The 18,388-nt window shown below is 35.6% G+C and overlaps 3 protein-coding genes across 4 annotated transcripts; 2 read left to right on the top strand and 1 right to left on the bottom strand.

The window, feature by feature from the left end:
• The first annotated feature begins 58 nt into the window (after positions 1-58).
• On the top strand, positions 59-3,462 carry LOC108450221 (GATA transcription factor 11-like). The gene is made up of 3 exons (XM_017747745.2): positions 59-421; positions 1,039-1,374; positions 2,455-3,462. The coding sequence occupies exons 2-3, from the start codon at positions 1,072-1,074 to the stop codon at positions 3,133-3,135; spliced, it is 984 nt and encodes a 327-aa protein (XP_017603234.1). The 5' UTR covers positions 59-421; positions 1,039-1,071; the 3' UTR covers positions 3,136-3,462.
• A 526-nt stretch (positions 3,463-3,988) lies between these two features.
• On the top strand, positions 3,989-8,400 carry LOC108450182 (auxin response factor 10-like). Its single transcript, XM_017747691.2, has 4 exons — positions 3,989-6,067; positions 6,865-7,754; positions 7,862-7,927; positions 8,041-8,400. Exons 1-4 carry the CDS (start codon positions 5,018-5,020, stop codon positions 8,120-8,122), a joined length of 2,088 nt encoding a protein of 695 aa, XP_017603180.1. The 5' UTR covers positions 3,989-5,017; the 3' UTR covers positions 8,123-8,400.
• A 2,015-nt stretch (positions 8,401-10,415) lies between these two features.
• Positions 10,416-17,335, bottom strand: LOC108453372 (uncharacterized). Of its 2 annotated transcripts, none has more exons than XM_053028052.1 (20): positions 16,999-17,335; positions 16,817-16,896; positions 16,172-16,275; positions 15,896-15,982; positions 15,689-15,764; positions 15,522-15,596; positions 15,354-15,407; positions 14,871-14,930; positions 14,648-14,764; positions 14,442-14,536; positions 14,126-14,334; positions 13,920-14,017; positions 13,657-13,760; positions 13,355-13,520; positions 13,108-13,230; positions 12,726-12,808; positions 12,284-12,422; positions 12,175-12,204; positions 11,870-11,940; positions 10,416-11,684 (listed from the first exon to the last, which is right to left on the bottom strand). In XM_053028052.1, exons 2-20 carry the CDS (start codon positions 16,853-16,855, stop codon positions 10,865-10,867), a joined length of 2,550 nt encoding a protein of 849 aa, XP_052884012.1. In that variant the 5' UTR covers positions 16,856-16,896; positions 16,999-17,335; the 3' UTR covers positions 10,416-10,864. The 2 variants fall into 2 exon arrangements, with proteins under 2 accessions (XP_052884012.1, XP_017606926.1); XM_017751437.2 differs by having other exon boundaries at positions 14,871-14,933; positions 16,999-17,329.
• Between the last annotated feature and the right edge of the window lie 1,053 nt (positions 17,336-18,388).

Raw genomic sequence — 18,388 nt, 5'->3', positions numbered from 1 at the left:
GTTGCCCACCCTCCAAATCATTTTCATTTTAATTAAATTTTAACTCTATTATTAAGTGTAACCCCCTCCCACCCTGGCATTTCAAATTTACAATTTAAAATATCATTTACTCCCTCCCTAGTCCCTACCGTTTGGTTTTATTTGCTAACACTAACAATATAGTACAAACATTTTCCCAACATTTGATGAAGATTGAGAGAGGAGTGAGCTGTGATTAAATTTAAAAGGCTAGGGAAAACCGTAGGCGCACAGCCACCTCCCATGTGCGCCTTCTCACATGAACTTTTACTCTCTTCTTTTCACTAAAATCCCTAAAAGTTCTACAGATTCAAAGGAATCCCTATCCCTCCCTCCTTTCTCATTTTCCTCTGATCCAAACAAGAAACAACGAACTCGCCTTCAACCTTCTTCTTCAAACCAGGTCCCCCTCTCTCTCTCGCTCTCTCTTTGATTTTTTTCCCGCTTCTTTTTTTGTTTTTTCTTAGAAAAAATTTGTTTGCGTTTATTTGCATTTTTCACTTTCTCTTCTGCATTTCAGTTACGTTTTCTGTTCGTTTACTCAGAAAATGATACCACCTTTTTCTATCTGTTATCATTTACTAACGTTCAACTTTCTCTTTTGCTGCATTTCATTTTCCATGTATCCAAACAAGCTCTTGTAATATAAAAAAAGTTCTTTGAGCTGTTAGTACTGGTGTTATTATTATTATTATTTTGGTTAATTTTCATACTAAAATGACGACTTAGAAAGGGGCTTCACCTAAATAGGGTAGGGAACTTTATTAACAATTATTAATATTATTGCCTAAATATTACTTTACTTAATTGCTTCAAAATTGTTTAGATTTTATACGATACAGAAGTTATTGCTGAAGATATTACTGCTTTGTAAAAAAAACATATATATTGATATAAACCCGTAATTTTAGATAGATAAGCTCGTTTCCTTATGAGATAATGACTCTTTACTTAAATTAAACGCGTTTACATTATCGTATAATAGTAATTAACTTTTTTTTTCTTCTATATTGTGAGCAGAAAAATAGAGAATAAAAAATTCTAAGATAAATTATGAGTAAATCTTGGTTTGACAAAGGCTACAATGGGGTTGGGACCAACGATGATTTCTTTGATGACGTTATAAAGTATTTGGATTTGCCATTGGAAGACGTTGAAGGACCTGATGGCAATGGTAGTACAGAGGACGTAAATAATTTTCTGCTGCCCGTGGAAGAGAACAATGATGGTGGTGAAGACTGGGATTGTGATTTTGAAAACTTAGAGCCGCCACCTACCAATGTTTTGGCCAGCTTATCTTCCGGGTTCTATGGTGATTTCTTCAGTGATAGTTTGGCCCAAAACCTTACCGATTCTGTGAGTTACACTTGTTTTCGCTTTCTATACCATTTGATGTGCGTGCAGCTGTTAATTTACTATTGGCCTGAATTTGTTTTTCAGAAGTGTTTTAGAGTTGAAAGTCTTTGAAGTGAACGCGAGTATTAGTGCATCGATTCTTTTGTAACTTAAGTATAAAATATTTGTTGAAAAAATCTAGTTTACGAGCTCGTAATGACCCTTTTCTACTTAAGGAGCTTTTTTACTAAGAAACATTCAAAATATCAATCATGACATGGACTTAACTGTGCCTTGCATATCATGATTTTATCTTGAAATTTTACCCTCTAATGGATTAATTTTGTGGAGGTCTCTATTACGTTTGGGCTAGAGTTTATGATCTACTTTGTGCATGCTGTCATACCAACTGCTTAGTTGACTGCATGTGAGCAGCTTTCGTAGTTTTTTTTTTTCAGAGTCAACAACTGTAAGATCTTTCATTCATGCTTCATTAAAAAGCAATGTTATGGTGGAAGTAAATTTGCTTCCAAGATATGCAGTGTTTCACAGCCCCTGAGTGCAGTTGCACATTCTGTGAAGGATGCTCTGCCAGAGCCTTGGCTAAAGCAGGTTATTTAATGTGGCAATTGATTATGGTTCAAGAGATTGAGACTATAATCAAATGTTGTACTCTGCAAAAATTTTGTGCTGCTTTGCAATAAGAAACATGGGCATATCATGTGGACTGGTGCACCACATGCTGTTGCACAGTGGTACAGCTGTATGGTCCAAGCAAGCAAGTAGGCCCAACCAGTGCCTGGTTTGCGATGCCAATAAGTGTATGGGACCACCTGAAAATGCTGTTGATTGTGATATGATTGATGTTCAATACCAGAGTGGTACCTTTTCTGCTAAATTTTATAAGAAATTTATGCAATTGTTGGTTGTCTTTCTGTTACTATTTTCAATTGAACCCTCGTACAACTGCCATAAAGATGAATAACTAATCTTTTGAGTGGCTTTTTTGGCCTTATCATTATTTTATTGCAGAGAAAGATAGGCTAAATCTTCCTTAACCTCATATCTGACTCTTTACCAAATTCTTCTTCCCCTTTGTAGTGTGATGGATCTTCACAACTAAACCAGCTCTCAAGCACTACCAGCATTACCCCACGCAGCGACTGTACTGATGTGAAAGGTTCGACCTGGTTCCAGACTTCCAGTCCAGTATCCGTGCTTGAAAGCAGTAGCTCTTGCTCCGCTGCAAATCCCACACCTATTGACCCCAAACTAAGTTTCCTGGTGAAGAAGCGAGGTCGAAGCAAGCGCAGACCAGCATCTACCTTTAACCGGCAGTTCATATTTCCTTCAATATCCTCCACATCCTCTGCCTCCAGAGGAACTAATTATGTGGTTGGTTCTGAATCAGAATCAGAAAACAATCCTACTGAGAAACCTGCCAAAAAGAGACAGAAGAAGAAAAAGAACCTGACATTGCTTTCGGGTTGCAATGAGACCAAGAAACCCCCTTACCTACAGCCTGTTGTTATTATGAAATGTACGCACTGCGAAGTTACAGAAACACCACAATGGAGAGAAGGGCCAATGGGACCCAAGACCCTTTGTAATGCATGTGGTGTTCGGTACCGGTCTGGCCGCCTTTTTCCAGAGTATCGTCCTGCGGCTAGTCCGACGTTCGTTGCATCAATGCATTCCAACTCTCATAAGAAGGTGGTAGAGATGAGAAAAAAAGCCAAGTTGCCGTTGTCGTCGATCCCACCCAAAGTGTCATTCCGGTAACAGCTGCAGATGCATTGGTCACTATTAGTTCAGAAAAAGCTTAGTAGAGTGAGCTTCTCCATTGTTGTGTCTTTTTTATATACATATATTTTCTTTTTCTGTCGTTCCTTGTTTCTCAGTGTGTACATTGATGGAATAAGTAGGATGTTAGATGATTGACATGTTTGGCAGGCAGGAAATATCTTAGTGAAGTAGAGGATGATCGAAGGGTTGATTTTTCAAAAGTTAGGTTTAACAAGTTTGTGTTTGACAGTATCAGGTCTCTCACCTCATTCATTTATTCTTGTAACTGTTAAATCTAATCTTTTTTTTTCTTGTTTTTCAGAATACATGTCTAAGATATTTTGTAATCTAGTAGGAAACTAAATGTAATATAGGCCAATTGGGCCAGAACCCAAAAGTGGCCCAAATCTTGCCACGTGGATCATTACAAGCCTTAACTATGTTGGGTCTCGGTCTGTCTATTCAGACTTTAGAACGATAAGGTCTATTATTATTATGAGAAACCAAAAAAGAAAAAATGAGAAGATTTTATTTTGTGAGAGAAAAAGGAACAATAATAGAAAATTTAAGAGGAAAAAGATTATGTTTTAGCCAATTGCTTTGCTATTTGGACTGCTTTCATGTGACGATTTCGTTTTGGTTTTAGAATTGTTTGCCTAAGAAAATTATGGCCACTAATTTTCTTAATATAAAAAAATTACGTACTCAGTCAACAAACAGTAACTCATTTCTTACTCACGCAGGACTACCATGCCGTCTCAACAGTAACCATTTCCTTTAATATTTTGTAAAAAGTAATAAAAAATCACATTTATTTATATAATTTGAAAAATATTATAAAAATTCTGTAAAATATTATCACTCATGTAACTAGTGTGTAACCATCCACTTTTTCCTCGTAACCTCCGACCAAAAAATCGCAAAATCCCCCACAAAAACAAAAAAAGTTGCTGCTCATCAGCCAGATTCGGTGAAGAAATTGTCGAATCACGCGCCTGAAAAGTGGAAACATGCTGAGAAAACAGAACCAAGTCAGTCAGTCCAGTTCCAATCCAATCCAATTAGCTAAGTTAACTATCGTTTAAACTACAGTTTAGTTTATCAGGAAAATTAACTATAGGTAACCGACTTCTAGCGGTCTCTCTTAGGTTTGTTTCAGATTACTGTACGGTGACAACAGACGAATTTTCTTCTCTCTTTTACGCCATATTCTGTCGCGGCGATATTCATTTTTATTCACTTTTCCTTTTATGTCATCTCATGATATTTTAGCCCCATAATCTATTTTCTAAAAATTTTAACCTTTTTTGTTTGATCTGGGATCTCTTCTTTGTTTGTTCTGTTCCTGTTGTCTAGAGAGAGTTCGGTTTAAAGATCTTTAAAAGGTTCAAAAGATTCCACAAACAATCGGGTCTTCATAGAGAGAGAGAAAAAAAAAAGAAAAAAAGAGAGAGGAAGCTTTGAGTTTGGACTTTGGAGTTTTGGATATAAATATATTATGGTGGTTGTCTCCATACCTGATTTCTGATAAGGGATCAATGTTCTTTTCAATCTTTTTCTCTCTCTACAATTAAACCAAACCCCGTTGGTTTGAAAAGCCTGCAAAAATGTTCTGTCTCCTTCGCTTGTCTTTTTCTTAATACTATTTGATCGTCATGCAAAGATGAGAGAGAAAAAGGAAAGGAAGCTTTGCATTAAAAGGGTGTCTTCTTTTTTTGGGGGGTGTTTTAATAAAAGGGTGAGAGAGGTTTTTAATTGATGTCCTAAAATTTAATGAACTGGTTTTCACTTCCCAGTTCATGTTTCTCAATCTTGAATTTAATAACCAATCCCTGAGTTGTTTGTCCCTAAAACCTAAACCCCAACTTGAAAGAAAGAAATGAGAAAAGAGGCAGAAAAGAGCTTGGATCCTCAGCTATGGCATGCCTGTGCTGGATCCATGGTTCAAATTCCACCAGTGAACTCCAAAGTCTTCTACTTTCCTCAAGGCCATGCCGAACACTCTTTATATCCGGTCGATTTTTCATCTTCTCCTCCAATCCCGGCTCTACTTCTTTGCCGGGTGGCTTCTGTCAAATTCTTGGCTGATGCTGAAACCGATGAAGTGTATGCCAAGATCATGCTTGTACCATTGCCCAACACTGAGCCTGATCTCGAGAACGATGCCGTTTTCGGTGGTGGGTCTGATAATGTGGAAAAGCCTGCTTCTTTTGCTAAGACATTGACTCAATCCGATGCAAACAACGGAGGTGGTTTTTCGGTTCCCAGATATTGTGCTGAAACCATATTTCCGAGACTGGATTACACTGCCGATCCTCCGGTTCAAACTGTGATTGCCAGGGATGTTCATGGTGAGATTTGGAAGTTTAGGCATATCTATAGGGGAACCCCTAGGAGACATTTATTGACTACTGGCTGGAGTAGTTTCGTTAACCATAAGAAACTTGTTGCTGGGGACTCCATTGTGTTCTTGAGAGCCGAAAACGGTGAGCTTTGTGTTGGGATAAGGCGGGCCAAGCGTGGGAATGATACTGGAGCTGAATCTGGTCTTGGAAATGGAAACTACGTTAGTCCTTATGGAGGGTTTTCAGGTTTCTTGAAGGAGGATGAGAGTAAGATAACCCGAAAACGGAGTCCGAGAGGGAAGGGAAAAGTGAGAGCAGAGGCTGTTGTGGAGGCAGTGGCGCTTGCCGCTAATGGCCAGCCTTTTGAGATAGTTTACTATCCGAGAGCAAGCACACCGGAGTTTTGTGTTAAGGCATCTGCAGTAAGGGCGGCAATGAGGGTTCCTTGGTGTTCTTTGATGAGGTTCAAGATGGCTTTCGAGACCGAGGATTGTTCTAGGATTAGTTGGTTCATGGGGACTGTATCTTCTGTTCATATTGCAGACCCCCTTCGCTGGCCTAATTCCCCGTGGCGCCTTCTTCAGGTACTTTAACCCTGTTCATGTTTATTTGGTGGTGTTGAATCTTGTACCTTTAACTCAGGAATCCCTTAGTGTAAATCGTGTCTTTGGAATCGACTAGGTGAATTAAATATAGGCGTTATTGAAGTACAGATTAGCATTAGCTCTTGCTTGCAGAACTATAATGACGGTTGGTGTATTATATTTCCAACTTTTGCGGGTCCTTTTCAAGCTTTGCTATATCAGCTCTCTCATCTTTATTCTCTTGCATTACTTCTGACGGATTCAGTCGATTAGTTGCAGACATTATGTGACCATAAATACTCTGTTTCTGGTATGTTATTTCCTGGATTATGGTCATGTCATGAAGGCCAATTTAATCCTTTCCTTACTTATTAGGCAAGTCAAGTGTATGTCTTGCTTCACCATTGCGGGACTCACTTGCTAACACGATTGTCAGTGATTCATGTATCGTTACAACAAAAATGCTACTCTATCTTCTTCTTTTTTCATTTTTCTCCATTTAATTGATTTCTCCTGAATATTATTTGCAATTTGGTTGTTTCTGGATTCTGGTGCATTTGCTGAATTAATTTCAGGACAATTGTAATCTGTTTTCTGACAAAGATATCAACATGTGTTAAATTGTGACTATATTTTTTCGTTTTGGATGAAAATAGTTTGATTTGTGCTTTCATTATATAAAATGAAATGCTCGTTAAAACAGGAATCTGATGCAGCTTAGTTAATTTTTCTGTACAAGGGCCGTGTTTCCGTTTGGCTTTTAGCAGCCTGCACTTAATTTATAATCACTATTGCAGGTAACATGGGATGAACCAGATTTGCTGCAAAATGTTGAACGCGTGAGTCCCTGGTTGGTTGAATTGGTACCGAACATGCTTCCCGTCCACCTGTCACCCTTCTCAACAGTGACCCCCAGAAAGAAGTTGAGGCTTCCTGAGCACCTCGATTTCCCCCTTGTCGAACAATTTCCGATGCCACCGTTTTCCGGTCATCCCCTCAGGTCAAGCAACCCCTTACGTTGTTTATCTGATAATGCTCCTGCAGGCATACAGGGAGCCAGGCATGCTCAATTCAGATTATCTTCATCAGATCCTCATCTTAATAAACTGAAGTCTGGACTGTTTCCGTCTGGCTTCCAGCTGTTTGATCCACAACCTCGAGTTCCCAATGGCATCTCAATGACAAAGCACACAGACAGTAACGATGATAATCTATCGTGCTTATTAACAGTAGGGAATTCTAGTCCAAAAAAGAAATCTGAAAACGGAAAGAGACACCAGTTTTTACTCTTTGGTCAGCCGATACTTACTGAGCAGCAGCTTTCTCATAGCTGTTCAACTGGAGTAAAAACTTCGGTCAAGAATGAAGACAAAAGAAAAGATTCTTCCAATGGTTCAGGATCTGCTCTTGAGAATCAATTGTCTCCAGAGAAGTCATTTACTACCAGATTATTGTGGCGGCAGGACTATCAAACCCCAGAACCTGGCTCAGCCACTGGTCATTGCAAGGTATTCTTGGAATCTGAGGATGTGGGACGAACTCTTGACCTCACAGTTCTCGGTTCTTATGAAGAGCTATACAGGAGGTTGGCTAACATGTTTGGAAGAGAAAGATCAGAGATGTTGGGCCATGTCTTGTATCGAGATGCAACAGGTGCTGTCAAACAAACTGGAGATGAACCATTCAGGTATCAACTCGAAAAACCTCGTTTATCTTTTTCTGTCTTTTGGTCTTTGCTAGTATGAAATTAACGAATTTTAAATCTTCAAAACTTCCTTCTTATTGGTACCGTAGTACTTTTATGAAGACGGTCAAAAGATTGAACATAAGGATGGATTCACGCAATGATGCCGATGGAAGGTGAGTTAAAACTTTCTCAATGCTCCGTTTCCTTTTCCTCCAATGAGTTTCGAGTTGAATACAAGCTTGTAACTCAACTTGTTCTTGACGATCCTGATAACATATTTTCCCAGGTCATGGCTCACAGGTATTCGAACTGCCGAAAACAGACTAGAAGGGCCAAACAAGAGAGGTCCCTTGAGCATATTTGCATGATTCAGAACACCAGTATTTGAGAAAAACATGGATGATGATCGCTCTAGAAATTGCACAACACCATGAAAGAGTGTTTTTAGTTCCTCTAAGGGGGGATGTCTGTAAGAAGTTTCTTAGTCAAATATTTGTGTTCAAAAGGAAGATTTATGACTTAGAATTTGCTGAATGTTTTTTATGAGTTTATGTTGATGATGGTTATGAATCCATCAATTCAAACTTCAACTGTTAAGGATTTCTGTTTCTTAATGCAAATCAAAATAACCCCTTCTGAGATAAAACCAGCTTCTTCCTTTTTTCTTTCATTCTTCACCTATAACAGACGTGAAAAAACTGTGAATACTAGTATTTATCAGTACAAGTGTGTTAAAAGTATTCATATTATGAAATTTCATTTTTAAAGTATTAAAAAATTATTTTGTTTTTTCTATAGTAATTATTTTGAAGTGTATTTAAATAAACAATTCATCAATTTCATTAAAAAGGAGAAAAAGGGTCGTTCTCATAAACAAGCATGCATGTAAACGACAGAGATATGATGACGTGGCGTTAAATCCCCGTCCGTGCGGTTCATTTTAGTGTTTTTGTCATTATGGAAGGTGAAAAACGTAATTTTCTAAATGTGGTGCGGCTGAGATTGATTTCACAGTCAATGATGTAGGATCGTGATTTCCTCTGTTTTAACTTCAAATAGGAAAGAGACTATATCATTATCTCATCTCATCAAGATCACAGTCTAAAAAAAGAACAGATTACAAATATGCTGAGATTTTAACTTCTCGTGATATTTTCAACGCTCTTACTTATATTAGCATGATAGTAAAAAACATATTTTTTTTTGGTGAAAACATGGTAGTAAATTTTTAGTCTCATACGTTTTAACTTTTTTTTGACACATTCGCCTTAAAAACAATTTCAGCTTTAATCATTAAAATAAAACATTAATATGCATAATCAATTAAGCTTTTAAATTTTAATATGTAAAATTGATTAAACTCAACTACTAAAATCTTAATAGCATTAAAGTTGTAACCTACAAGACTTTTCACATATAATTCGTTGTTGAAGTTATTTTATGAATTTTTACAAATTACATGTCAATTGTCAGTTAGATTATCATATTACTATTAAATTTTTAATAATCTCGTCAATTTATTATTCTACTAAAACTATATATAAAACGCACGATTTGATTTATAAATTATTTTTCACTTTAGTACTTAATCTTCTTCATACTTTAGTACCTCAATTATCATTTCTTTTTTTTTTTTTTTTTTTTTTTTTGTTTGCTAATATATTCACTAGAGCAAGTCAAGTGATTAATCCTCCACGTTTGTAGACTCACTAAGGGGTAAACACCGACTACGAATATTAAAATTGCCCCATACCTAAGGCGAGGATCAAACTCTCAACTACTTATTAAAGTAAGAGAGACTCTTACCATCTCACTTAATTGCTATGATAATTTTTATCTATTTTAACTAAAGCAAATGCAGTTCAATGATCATATCATAATTAAGCCAATTATTACTATATATAACTTCTTTTAATTTTAATTAGAAAATTAGAATATCTTAAACAGATTAGAAAACAATACTATATTGATAGGAATGGGTGATGATAGAATTTGAAAGGATTAGTTTGGCGTTGCCAAAATCTTATGATTTTTAGATTAAAAGGATTAAAAAGAGACATAATTGTTAAAAGCCACTACCATTAAGAATATCTGTAATTTCCTTTCAAAAACAAAGAATATCTTTAATTTGTAGTGGAAGATACGTGTGACCAATTAATGATAAAGGTATTCATGAAACTAATTTTAATATATTAAAAGGTAAGTTTAAGGAACTGGTTAACAAAATTCAAATTAAAATAGTAAGAGAATACCTCATCCTAAAAATACAATAAGGTAAGGTTTGCGTGACATCTACCATTCAAGAAAAGGACGGACCAACGACAACTGACTGGGGGTATAAACATACATACATAATTTTGGAGGTCGATGAAACAGGGAAAAGCCTTTGAAATAAATGAAAAAGAACATTAATCACTTAATGGACATTGTGATAGTCAAAATACACGACTACGATCATGATTAAGAGCAAGAAAAGAGATAGTTGGTATCTCATTATTCAAACAAGCAATGAAGGTTTGAGTAATGCTCATACAGCCAGGTTTACCTTACACGGAACTTCTGGAATTGTATATTCTTTGGTAACATGAATAGACTGATGAGAGCAACAAAATACCATGGGCTGTTAAAACATGCCACTTAGGTGGCATCTTCATACTTGGGTTTTGCAACCGATGTTCATATTATATCCAACACGTACATGATCCGACCCTCCCTGTCTATTACAGATACAAACAATCAAACTGCAAAGCAAAGAATGCCAACATTAAAGAAGAAAAAAAACCAACGATTTGGACAACTGCGGAGTTATTCCAGCCATTGAAATTAATTAAGTTTAAAAATTTGACGTGACAGGGAACCCTAAACCCTTGAAAATCAGACTAACAGGAAGAAAGAAACAAAACCTTGAATAATAATAACAACGACGGCAGCAGCAGCAATAACTAATGAACAGTACTAATCATTACCATACCACGTGGAAACAAAATTATAATGTACATATGAAGTATGCTTTACAGCTTCAGCCCTCCTCACCAACCAAATCTTCGATTCTGGGTCCGAGATTCAAGTCCAACTTTCAGGTTCAGCTGAAAACATCTTTCATCCAAGCATTATTCTGAAACAGAAACCTCTTGATCAACCCTCCAATAGTTTGAATCATTAAACTCCTTCATTCCAGCTCCATCATTATCAGGATTCTCCTTTTCCGGTACCTTTGGAACACTGCTCCTCTTCAACGGCCCTGCTTCCCCAACTATCCCTTCTTTTAATGCTTGTTCCATTGCCTTCTCTGTACCTTCTAATTCCACACCTACAAATTCAACATCCTCTTCAAACAAAGAGGGCACCGATGGTGGAGATTTCTGATTTGTATCACTGCCCTCTGATCCTTCACTTAAATCCATGGAATCTGAGGAACCACTTGGAAGTACAGATTCCCCATTTAAGGGGGCGCCAACATCAGTTACCATTGTCTCAGTTTGGCTGGGTAGGTTGACATCTGAGCTGTCATCATCAAGAAACGGATTCTTGCTTGAACCACCTACTTGCAAGTCTGGATATTCTCCCCATCTCACCCACTCAGGTAAAGACCTGTCTCCAAACAACTCGTTTTCTGTTGTCTCAAACCTGAAGAATCCCATATCTTGAGTAGCATTGGCTTTCTCCCCTTGTGGACTCAAGTCTCCATCGCTCATAAAATTGTTAAATTCATTCATCACATCTGAAGTAGATGTGCTATTCACTGACTGGCTGTTTTCATTCAACTCATCTTCCTCTCCAACTACCACTTCATCATCACTACTGCTGTTACCACCATTTGCAGTGCCATTCAAGTTCATCTGAGTCATCACATCTGTGGGCGACGTGGTTGCAGGTGCATTACCGGTTCTGTCATCTTGGAATGCAAACCAGTTGGAATTTGTGAACAGGCTGCTCATTAAACATGGGTTGTAATCTCCATTAATATGGCTGCTTTAACAAAACAATATAAACTGTGCTGATATGAAAGCTAAGGCAATAGGATGGTCTTCCACAACATTACCCATCGGCTGGTCCAAAATGAACCTCATCAACCAATTACTCCATTACTATTGAGTAATGACAAGAAAACTCACCTTCCTTGTTCATCACCAAGCCTCAAGGATGATATGACCACCTCAGCAGATTCATCATCAAAGTATACATCCTGCAAATTGATAACATAAATTAACTATTGATTTGATGCCAAAAACTGAAGAAAATTTTTTCCTATTTGTTTGGTTCTCCATCACTCATGCTGATCTTAACATCTACCCTAGCTTATATTATCATCAGTGTCTTAACAGGCAAATAGAGAAGCCATTGGAAAAACGACTTATTGGCCTTATAAGCAAACATAGAGAATCAATTTCCAATTAATTAAAAGAATTCAGTCTCTGACCTCATCATCTCGATCAAGAGCACCTTGCTCCTGAAAGCAGTTAAATAAAAACAATAAGTAGAGAAAACATGTGGAATTAATAGACTGTTATAGAAGCCAAACTACATACTTCAATATCATCATTCCCATGCATTCTGTATCTGAAAGCCTGGCTTAGGTTATTTGCTAAAGCTGCAACATCATAATCTCTATCATGAAGATCATCTTCAACACTATCCCTCGTTCTGTCTTGCAATGATGTTGGGCGGCTGCACATGAGAAGGGAAAATATATGAGACTCTTTAAAAGACTATTCTGTTAGCTCTGCACCGATACAGTTTCTGCAAACAGCAATAATGCTTTAAAAAGCCATAGATAATTTAAAAGAGAGAACTATAAGTCAAATTTATGTCATTATAAGCTACAAATCTGCCATTAACCAGAGTCCATGAGTGCGAGCGTGCTCACAAATGCCATATCAAGCACATATAGAATCTAGAGATAATTGACCTTCAATCATGTATCCTACTCATCTGGCTGCAATGCATATCAGAAGTGAAGCAAGAGCATACCCACAAGCCCATCTATAAACATTTTCAACTGCATTACGCTCTTGCAGAACCTTAGCTTGCCATTCATTCCATTCACTATTTTCCTGTACAGAATGTATGAACTTGTGTCAGCAAATCCACAAAAAATAAGTGATAAAGAACCCAATAAAATTGCCTAATCCAACATACATATCCAACCATGCAAGTCCAGCCAATGAAAGATACCACCAATGTGCCAAATAACACAACTAATTGTCATGAACTTAACTAAGATCTATCAGACAGCATAAACAGGTTCATACCCCAATTTTATTTATAACAAAAGTTAATTAAATAAAAAAATGCACCCACTGGCCATAAGATCTTGAGCACTCATACAACATTAACACAGCAAATTCCATACCTGTAGACATGCCTGAATGCAGCTGTTGCTGCATCCCAACTGTACAAGTTTATTTGAAATACGTGTAATGTGCCCAATGTTCCCAACCCGTGTTGCACGTTTTCCAGCAGCAACTAAAGTTGGCTGTTTGACCAAAAAAAGGATTAGGCCAACTGCTTAATCAGGTAGCATTCGAAACGGCTTCTGATTAAACTAGTTATAATGCCTGTTAGCTGAATAGAATAATAGCAACATGATTAACATCTACCTGATTACTGTTACTGGAAAGAATTTGATGTTTGTCAGTTTGGAGAAATTTCCCAATCAAATCACATTCTTGAAGAAGATGATCAACTATAGCATCATTCTTGCTTTCCAAACAAGATAATATTATACTCTCCACATGATGGTGTAACGCATTGTTGTATGGGTACCTGCATAATTTCAAATAAGGAGAATGAATGTTAGCCAGCTAACAAAATGATCCAACAAAGTACATTCTTCTAAATTCAAACTTGCAATTAAATGCTTTCACTTTAATCAAGATGACAGTTCTAAGCATGAGCTTACTCAAAGAAAAGATCAAGAACTCGTCGAATAGCTCCTGAGTTGACCAATTCATTCTGTGCAGCTTCATTTCCAGTTCTCAACAGCACCGCAATGAACTCCACAATCTGAAATAAATAGAAAAATAATGCAAAAATAACCCGATAAACATTCAGGCAAGGCCACACAAAATCTGATATTGTGCAAAAACACCAAATAAGTCAAACAGGCTTCGAGTATTCCATGTTGGTTGGCTCATAAAATTTATAACAAGAATATAAACGAACCTTTAGACGATGCTTCCCGAGAGGTGGCCTCAATTCTCCATACGTGGTAGGCAAAATTTTCTCGTCAGATGACACACTCAAAAGCATGAGCAAGTCACCTGCACAAAACAAGCAGCCTTGATCACCATGGCTAAATTGCACATTAAATGCACCTAAGATATTTGAAAACTATCACATACAACTTGCAGCGAAGGAAATCCACTCACCAAGCTGAGGCAGCGTTGCATTGATAGTCTCTGAATTTACAGGGATTGGAGGCTCATACATAAGTTGATTTCGGAAAGAATACATCAAGGAAGAATTAATTGCTGATCTTTTTGGATCCAACAATGAGATGCAAACTGAGAGTGAGTTTACAAGGCCAGATTTGGAATGTGAATCTTCCAATGCATGACCAAATATCCTTGCAACAAAGCTGTTCATGAGCATATTCAAAATTACATGTCAAATCACATAAACAATAGAGAATCGAAATGGTGATGCAGGTAGCAAGGAGACAGGAAGGAAGTAGATCTCACAAACCTTGGACTAGAGAGTTTTGTGGCTAATGCTGATGGCACATTCCGAGTTATTGCACATAATGTTTCTGCCGCATTAGCATGAACTTCAGGAGCACACTGGTTATCATAAAAAACAGGTCTGACACTCATTACAAAGCATGCTATGCCATGCAAATATTAGTACAGGATTATGTCATAAAAAGAATAAAACTAAACTTTCTCACTTACTGATGGACTCAATTTATCCACAATCATTTCCAGCAAATTGCTATCAGCTAACCATTGCATTACATCCGAAAAATTTGGATATACATGATCATCAGCAGCTACTAACCGAACCAAAACCTGTGAAAAGGTACATCTCATATCAATGTTCAACCCAAACATATTAAATTCCAAACCATTTAAATCCATTATTGCAATAAAACAATGAAAAGAAAATCTATAGTACCTCCATGATGGATGTGATTCCTATCAAATCAACCAGTTGGCAGAACACATCTTGATGCACCTGCTAATAGTCCATCTCAGTAAATTCATATGAATAAATAAACAAATCCATACTTTGTAGTTCATAGATCATAAACCACTGACAAACCCAATTTTGTCATGCAAGCCACTAGTCTTGTGGGGTTTTACATGTACTGCACAGATAACAAACTGACCAGATGAAAAAGGCTTATAATCCACGGAATAAATTACACAACTAATTCAGTAGGATTAACAAACTTGCAGGTGAGAACTTTTCTAAGTGCAGTATGCATGCCCATGTCAAATAATTCAACCAAGGAAGAATGAAGGGCAGACTCACATACCCAGTCTGAACTACACTCGTTATCCAGATTTGCAGGTTATTTAACACATCATCCAACAACACAAAGACATATATGAACAGATATGCAGGAAGTCTAAGAATGTAATACAGCTTACTTACTTGAACGTAGTTCATAAGTGGAACAGTCTTCCGTAGCATAAGGCATACAACAACCTAAAATAGCCATGCAAATGAAACCAGTCAACTGTTGATAATAAAAAGGGGGATCCAAAGAAAACATAACAAAAAACAGCACAGAAAAACTTATCAGAACGTGAACCAGCACACCTTACTGAAATAACCAGCTAGCAATGCACTATGAAGGCGGTTCGGTTCCAAGAAGGAGAAAAGTAAGTTCATCAACTACATCATACGGAAAACCATATGAAACAAATATGACAACTATTTCAATAATTAAATATGCATGATCATATGATTGAAAATGAAACTAATACCTCTTCCTCCTCAGCTAAAGTCCTCAAAATGACATCAATCTCACATGTAAATATCTCACAGGCAATGAATGGAAACCTAGATATATAATTAATAAATCATCAGGAAAGTGAATAATTAATATCAGAAAGGTTACAAGGAACCAGAAAGAAGTCTAGTTCCTGATTTTATGAAAATGACTAGCTCCTGATTTTATGAAAATGACATACTTGAAGGAACGTTTGTTGTCAGCATCCTCTGGTGGTTCTTCGACAATATATTGCAACAACTGCTCAACTTGGGCTCTATCTCGTAGACTGCACTTAAAAATATCAATACATGATGAGCATCAAACAAGAGTAACTCTCAATCAGATTATAGAAACACTGAGCCATTTTAGTTACAGAAAATCAACTTTAAACTTTGAAGTACAACCAATTGCACCAGACTAGAAAAAAAAAAGGGAAAAAAAGGAAAAGCTTAATATAATGTAATGACAAAATTACAAATTGATGAGTCGACTATTCAAAGCTTTGCACTCTTGGATTATTTCTTCCTCATCAAGAAGCTCTTCCAAAGTAAAGTTTTCCTTGTCTAATATTGAATCCACCTACAAAATTATATCACAGTCAATGAAAGTACCATAATCCTTGTAAACACAAATTTAATAAATCAGTCAACAATACCGGAAACAGTGGCCAAACATCAACCTAGAAACCAACTACACCATATCAACATAGCTTAAAAGATTTCTGCGAAATAGGATCAATAGCAGTTATCACAAATAAGATACTTCAGCTTCGAATAAAAAGAACCGGCCACTTCCTACTTCCAAAACTAGCATAAAAATCAAAACGAATTCATAGAATTGAACAATTAATTTTCCAACGAAAACAATGCTGACAAATCTAAGTCACTGAAATTACTTTGATACGTCATTAACGAAAACATAGTAGATTCCAAATTAAGAAAGCTGAGAGAAAATAATTAATTTGAGCCTAATGAAAAATTAACAAGTTCATTACCTGGAATAAATTAATACCGAAGGAAAGGATAAAATAAAATAAAAAAATCAAAGTTTCGAGTAAGGATTACAGAAATCAATAATTAAAATACAATTAATTAAGTAGCACAAAAATGAAATTACTCACGGGAGAAGAGGCGGATAGAGCTGTGAGCTGCCAGAACATGGTGAATGAGAGGAAAGATTAAGCAGAGTAGTTGAATAGATCTGTAAACCCTAAAATAATCAGTGAATCTAGGAATTGCCGAAGGAGCCGCGAGATTCAAGAGTAAATATGAGAACAATTTTTTTCTAAAAAAAAAAACTAACTTTTGCTGTGGTTAACTAAAGAAAAAGGTCCACTAAGCCTGAAGATCGATAAGCCCCTAAAAAAATTTTGTAGCAGTGGCTGAGGCGATGAAGAAAAGAGGCATTCCGAAATTCACAAAATCATGGGATGGGTATGTCAGATCTTCATGTAAGTATGTTGAATGGATTGATGGATGCATGGACTTTGTGAGCTGCTTGTGAGAAACTGATCCGCAAGTTTTAAAGAAATGAAAATCTAAACTGACATTTCAAGCCTTTAAGGTCACAACTTTGACTTCGGTTGAAGAAAAACTCAAATGTAATAAATTCTTCAATCATTTAAGTATAAAATGTATTTTTTTTTTCCATTATAATTTATTGTAAAATATTCCCTTCGAAATATAATTGACCATATCTTTTTTTTTATTAAAAGAATTCTGAATTTGGTAAAATAAATAATTGTTGAATTCAAATGGCGAAAATTTTGAACAATTTTAACATGTTAGCCGAACTCGTTGATTAAAATGGTAGCCATTGCAATTTGGTAATTGCTTTGTTTGATTTAAATAATTGTTTTAAGCTAATAAAAAACAATTATAAAAATAATTATGTTAAAAATAAATAATATAAAAATATTTAATGTGAATATCAGATTTGAAAAAATTTATAAGGTAAAGAATATGGTAAGTTGCTTAATTATTAGTAATTTTTATCACCTAATTATAAAATAGTAACCTAAATATTTAAATTTTAGTTTTTGTCACTAGCTGTTAAATTATCAACGTGAAGATAACTTAGTAACTTTTAAATTAGTATAATAACAACTTTAACCTTTAACATTTATACATTATATCAATTTAGTCTTGTTTTTAAAAAAATAACCCTTAACATTTACACATTGTTTACTTTTTTTTGCAGCTTTATTTTTATTTGTAACATTAAGAGTTAATTTAAAATAATAAGAAAATATTAAAATTATTATATTGAATTTTGGGTGTTTCTAGTTTTGGTATATTTTCAATCAAACTTAGTTGATAGATTTATTTTTTAGTTTTTAGGTGAAAATAGCACAAAAAAAAGTAAAATTAAGAAAAGGATCAAATTACACAATGGATAAATATTTATGGTTAAAGTTGTTATTATGTTAATTTTAAAAGTTGTGACTTTATCTTTTCATCGTCTATTTAAAGAATAGTGATCAAAAAGAAAAAAATTAAGTATTAGATAATTATTTTGTAATTTTTCATAATTGAGTAATAAAAAACTTATAATAGTTGAGTGATTAGAAATATAGTTTTCTCAAATTTATAAATATTTTTAAGATAAATTTAGATTGAAATCACTAAAATATTAATAAATTTATATTTTAACCACTTAACTTTAAAATATTATAAAATAATTACTAAATTAA

Source organism: Gossypium arboreum, chromosome 5, assembly GCF_025698485.1.
Source record: "Gossypium arboreum isolate Shixiya-1 chromosome 5, ASM2569848v2, whole genome shotgun sequence".
NCBI classification, from domain to species: Eukaryota; Viridiplantae; Streptophyta; class Magnoliopsida; order Malvales; family Malvaceae; genus Gossypium; species Gossypium arboreum.
Note: the sequence above shows the minus strand (reverse complement) of the source record. Positions and strands in the feature narration are given on the sequence as shown.

Excerpts from the sequence above, each read along its gene's own strand:
- LOC108450182 (XM_017747691.2), top strand. The coding sequence starts at position 5,018 with ATGAGAAAAGAGGCAGAAAAGAGCTTGGATCCTCAGCTATGGCATGCC. Across the intron at positions 7,755-7,861 it reads ACTGGAGATGAACCATTCAG|TACTTTTATGAAGACGGTCA; the intron begins GTATCAACTCGA and ends TTGGTACCGTAG. Across the intron at positions 7,928-8,040 it reads CGCAATGATGCCGATGGAAG|GTCATGGCTCACAGGTATTC; the intron begins GTGAGTTAAAAC and ends ATATTTTCCCAG.
- LOC108450221 (XM_017747745.2), top strand. The coding sequence starts at position 1,072 with ATGAGTAAATCTTGGTTTGACAAAGGCTACAATGGGGTTGGGACCAAC. Across the intron at positions 1,375-2,454 it reads CCCAAAACCTTACCGATTCT|TGTGATGGATCTTCACAACT; the intron begins GTGAGTTACACT and ends TCCCCTTTGTAG.
- LOC108453372 (XM_017751437.2), bottom strand. The coding sequence starts at position 16,855 with ATGTTCTGGCAGCTCACAGCTCTATCCGCCTCTTCTCCC. Across the intron at positions 15,408-15,521 it reads TAGCTGGTTATTTCAGTAAG|GTTGTTGTATGCCTTATGCT; the intron begins GTGTGCTGGTTC and ends TGGCTATTTTAG. Across the intron at positions 14,018-14,125 it reads TGCAACGCTGCCTCAGCTTG|GTGACTTGCTCATGCTTTTG; the intron begins GTGAGTGGATTT and ends TGTTTTGTGCAG.